Source organism: Alligator sinensis, unplaced genomic scaffold, assembly GCF_000455745.1.
Source record: "Alligator sinensis unplaced genomic scaffold, ASM45574v1 scaffold278_1, whole genome shotgun sequence".
Classification (NCBI taxonomy): domain Eukaryota; kingdom Metazoa; phylum Chordata; order Crocodylia; family Alligatoridae; genus Alligator; species Alligator sinensis.
Window position 1 is genome coordinate 2,750,155 of NW_005841952.1, and position 4,381 is coordinate 2,754,535.

Here is a 4,381-nt window from a genome sequence, read left to right on the forward strand (position 1 = left end):
CTTTTCATGTTAATACTCACACATGCAGGTTGGTTTCTGAGGGAAGCAGGAAGAAATTAATCTTTCCCTTTACAGGCGGGTACTTGCATTATAGGACTTGCCAAGGTGCCCTAGCCATGGATCAAGGTGCTATTCTACTAGATGCTTTTACAAACATAGCAAAGAGATAAACCTAGTCCAAAAAAATCAAAATCTAAACAAAAAGCAAGAAAAGCCACAGCTAAATACTACCACCCAGGGGTGGGATGTGCCTCTCTTATGTCTCTCTGCCTAGGAGTGGTCTGATTAAGTGATGAGGTGATGACAGCTGCTGAGATGCCCCCAAATAAGATCAGCTGGCATGACAAATAGCCATCCCAGCTACATCTGTATGAAAGCCATGGGATCTATTAGACTGAAAAAAGAGAGAACAGGGATTTGGCTTTTTTTTTTATTATGGGTTAACAACATTGAATTGTTTTATATAAAGCATCACCCCAAGACAGCTTTGCACACAGCTAGCCTGCTGTGCAGCAATTTGTTGATATGATGTCTTTTTAGAGAACATGATGTTGCAGGATCTCACAAGGCATGCTTCACGCTGAAATTCAGAACCAGGTGAGAGCTATCAGAAATAATATGAGTGGGCCAATTAACCTTTTTTTTAAGCAAAATAGAATCAGTCACAGAAATGTGCTGCCTCTTTCATCTAGGAGAAAACAGGAAAGCAAGCAACAGGCTAGAAGACCAGTGATTAAGTGGAACTAATGTTCAGGGTGTTGTGGGTGGGGAATTAGTTCTGTGTGGGTCTTTAACCCTATATAAGATCCATGCAAGTATTTGAATCACTTTAAATGCTGAATGTTTAGTATAGGCTGTGAACGTTTTTATGTTGTTTGGAGGATAAGCTGGTAAATTAAGGGTACTTTCAGGGGTTTTTTTCTGTGATTTTGGTTATTCTGTTCTAGTCCTTGTTAAAACAGGTCTGACTATATATTTAGCTAGTATCCTGGGGCATTATGAAAGCACAAGGATGCTTTGTTGCTAAGTAAATGGCTGGCATATTACAACAAAAGAGGCTTTATTGTCTGCTCTGATGCAAGAACCAAGACTCAACTTGGTGGGGAGGGGTTTTGGGCACTTCAGTTAGTTTTGGGATTTTCAGTTGGTTAATCTGCTCCATAACAGCAAAATGATCAGTCCACTTCTAGTAGAAGTGATCCATGTGTATAAAGCTGGCCTCTGTGATAGTTGCTCTTTTTGGTTTAGAAGAGGGCTGTAATGGTGCATAATAATTTGAAGTGTAATAATAAATATCAGCACTGATGTTCTCCTGGGATGTGTATGGAAAGAAGGGAGAGGGGCTGGGGGTATCCCATGTGCTAACTCTAGTCTGGCTGCAACTAGTTATCTAAGATGTATGGGTGCTCATGCTGTTTTCTCCCTTACAGATGTGATACCTGTTGTGTTGAGCTGGTTTTGATCCAGAAGCTCCACACCTTCCCTTGTCCCCTCGCTCCTGGATTCTGCCCCCTGACGGTCTGTTTCTATCTGTGTTGGTACGGCAGTGCCCCAGCAATGGGGAGCAAAAGCAGCAAGAGCAGACTCGGCATGATTTTTGAGAGATTGAGAGAGAGAAATGCCAAGAAGAATGTCATGGAGATCAAGAGACTACCGAAAAAGTTTGCGGCCCATCCTGTTGCAGAGGTAACACAACAGGCTCCCCAAGAAGTTAGTGAGGCCCAGCTTGCGAAAACAACTGTGAAAAAGCCTAGCGAGGTCCAGGCTCCCACAGAGGAAAGGGGTGAGAGCCAGGTTATGGTAACAAATGTTCAAAAAGACACTGAAATGACTGGTGAGACCCGGATGAAAGCACAGACTATGCTAGTGATCCCTCAGGAGGTAGAAGCTCAGTCTGCTGTGGAGACCTCCCAAATTAGTGAGAGCCAGTCTCTTATGGAAACAGAGTCCCCACAGGGCGCAAGGAACCATGATCTCAATCCTGTTGCAGAGCCCAGAGAAATGACCAAGGTGCAGCTTGTTCCACCAAGCCCACAAAGTGATCTCCATGATGTTTCATCCCTTCCTACATCTGGACACAGCGGTGAGATGCAGGATAGTGCAGTGATGGCACATGGCTCCATAGTCGGAGCCCCAGAAAACCCTGATGCTCCCATGATGGCAGGAGAGAGCGAAGTGCAGCCCGCTGCACTGCCTAGGCAAGCAGTTTCCCAAGGGATGGATGAGGTACAACCATTCACAGGGACGTCAAAGGATAGTAAGACCCATGCTGTTGCAGAGTCTGAGTCCTTAAATGCTGGAGAGATTGGCATGGCTCCTTCTGTCACAGGCACTGCTGAAGAGACTGATAACCTTGCTGTGGCACCATGCATACAAATAACTCCCTGTGAGACTGAACCTACTGTTTGCAGTCTCAGTGCCACTACTGAGACCCTGTCTCCTAAAGCCAACATGCAAGACACAGCTGAACCCCAGGCCATGGACCATACTGTACAAGAGACCAGTGAGGTGGTGATTACTGTGGGAGCCAGGCAAGAGATTCTCCTAGAGACTGAGCCCCAGCTTCCCACACCGACCATGCTGGAAACTGCCCGTGTAACAGAGCCCAGTTTCACAGCAGAGATGACACCAAGGCATTCACAAAGGTCTCCTGAGGCCCATCCTGCTTCACAGACTGTACCACAAGCAACTGGTAAGGCCTGGCCTACTGAAACTGGGATCCAAACTACTGCAGAAGATGGCACAGTTGTAGAGGCAACGGAGACCTGCCCTTGTCCTGCTACACAGACTGCCCTAGCAGCCAAAGGGGAGACTGAGACCCAGATTGCTGCTGAAACCTCTATAGACACAAAGGCCTGGCCCAGTACTAAGTCTGCAGATGAAACTGCGGCCATGACTGAGGACCAGGCTTCTGTACAGACCATGATGGGAAAGGGCAAGGCCCAAGCTGCCATGGATGTCACAGAGGAGACGCAGCCTATGCAGCACAGCATACAAGTCACTGAGGTGCAGCCCACTGCACAGGCTACGGTGGAGACTGGCGTGCCGTCTGTTCTGTCAACAGCATGTGAAGCTGAGCTTGCCATGGGGGAAAGGGAGCTCTGTCCCGCTGCAGATGCTTCTCTAAAGGCAACAGAGGAGATGGGGAAGAGCCTGCCTGCAGCACAGGGGAGCGGTGTCCAGTGTGCAGATGCCTTTAGAGAAAATGAGCCCCATCTTGTTGCTGAGATGGCACAAGGCACCACAGAGGTGACTCCGGCCCAGTCTGCTGCACTGAACATGGAGGAGATGAGTAAAGGGCAGCTGAGAGCACAGGAAACGGGAGACTCTGAAGCATGGGTTACTCCAAGGACCGTACCAGAGCCCACAGAAATCTCTGGCCTGGCCCAGTCTATTAAAGAGACTGCACAAGGCACTGTAGAAAGGACTGAAAGTCAGGCCACTGTAGCAAGTGAAGTAGCCCATCCTGCTGATGCAGTTACAGAAGCACCACCAGCTGCCAGCATCCCAGAAGGGGCTGGGACCACAGAATCAAAGGGTGGGAAAATGGGGGCCAGTTCCCAAGTCACAAACAATATCTTGGAAGTGAACAAGGAACAGCCTCAGGAATGTGAGCCCAATCCGGAGCCAGAGTCACAGCAGGTCATGGAGCAAAAGCAAATGGCTTTGGCCCCTAAAACTTGTGAGCCCATCAGTGACGCTGCAAATCTGCAAACTGTAGAAGCTCCTCCAACAGGACTTTCCATGAATAGTGTGAAGGACAGGCATGAAAAGGCTGAGGGTCCTGCCACCCACCCAGCAAAAACCAAAGAAGCCCTATCTTCGGACATCAGTCCTAGCAACCATGGCCCCCTCTCTCTAGACGAACCATTCCCAAAGGATGCAGCTGATCCCATTCCTGCGGCCATGGAGCCTGCAGCTTCACAGACCCGCTGACCGAACTGATGCTGCTGCCTTGGTGATCCTGAACTACCTTTCCTGGCTGTAGTAATAACCTGCTTTTGGTCATTCTCAATGTGTGTAGCACATGACCCCACCCAGCCCTTGTGTGACTCCAAGAGCATAAACTACCTTAACTGTCTTTGGGTACAGCTCCCCTCCTGTAGCTGCACCACCATCACTGCCTTTGCCATGGATTTATGCCAGTAGGGTTGGGAAGTGCAGTCTTTTTCACAAGCGGTCGCTTCTTTAGATTGGTGCAGCCTTTATTTGTGTGGCTCTTTCTGTTGTTCAAGAACACTGGCTGTTTTTCCCCCAACACTACTCTGCTGTCACAGAACACCAGCCACTTAATTCCTGGCAAGGGTTTCCCTCACTGTTCTGTAAATGAGCCTCCCTAGAGCTCTCGTGAGCTACTGTGTATCATGGTGGCTGCATCCAC

At 48.5% G+C, this 4,381-nt stretch overlaps 1 protein-coding gene across 2 annotated transcripts; it reads left to right on the forward strand.

Annotated features, from left to right (window-relative positions):
- Nucleotides 1-433: 433 nt before the first annotated feature.
- Nucleotides 434-4,375, forward strand: LOC102388589 (fibrous sheath CABYR-binding protein-like). Of its 2 annotated transcripts, none has more exons than XM_006020397.3 (2): nt 434-597; nt 1,431-4,375. In XM_006020397.3, the coding sequence occupies exon 2, from the start codon at nt 1,558-1,560 to the stop codon at nt 3,934-3,936; it is 2,379 nt and encodes a 792-aa protein (XP_006020459.1). In that variant the 5' UTR covers nt 434-597; nt 1,431-1,557; the 3' UTR covers nt 3,937-4,375. The 2 variants fall into 2 exon arrangements, with proteins under 2 accessions (XP_006020459.1, XP_006020458.1); XM_006020396.1 differs by lacking the exon at nt 434-597 and adding an exon at nt 813-890.
- Nucleotides 4,376-4,381: the final 6 nt, after the last annotated feature.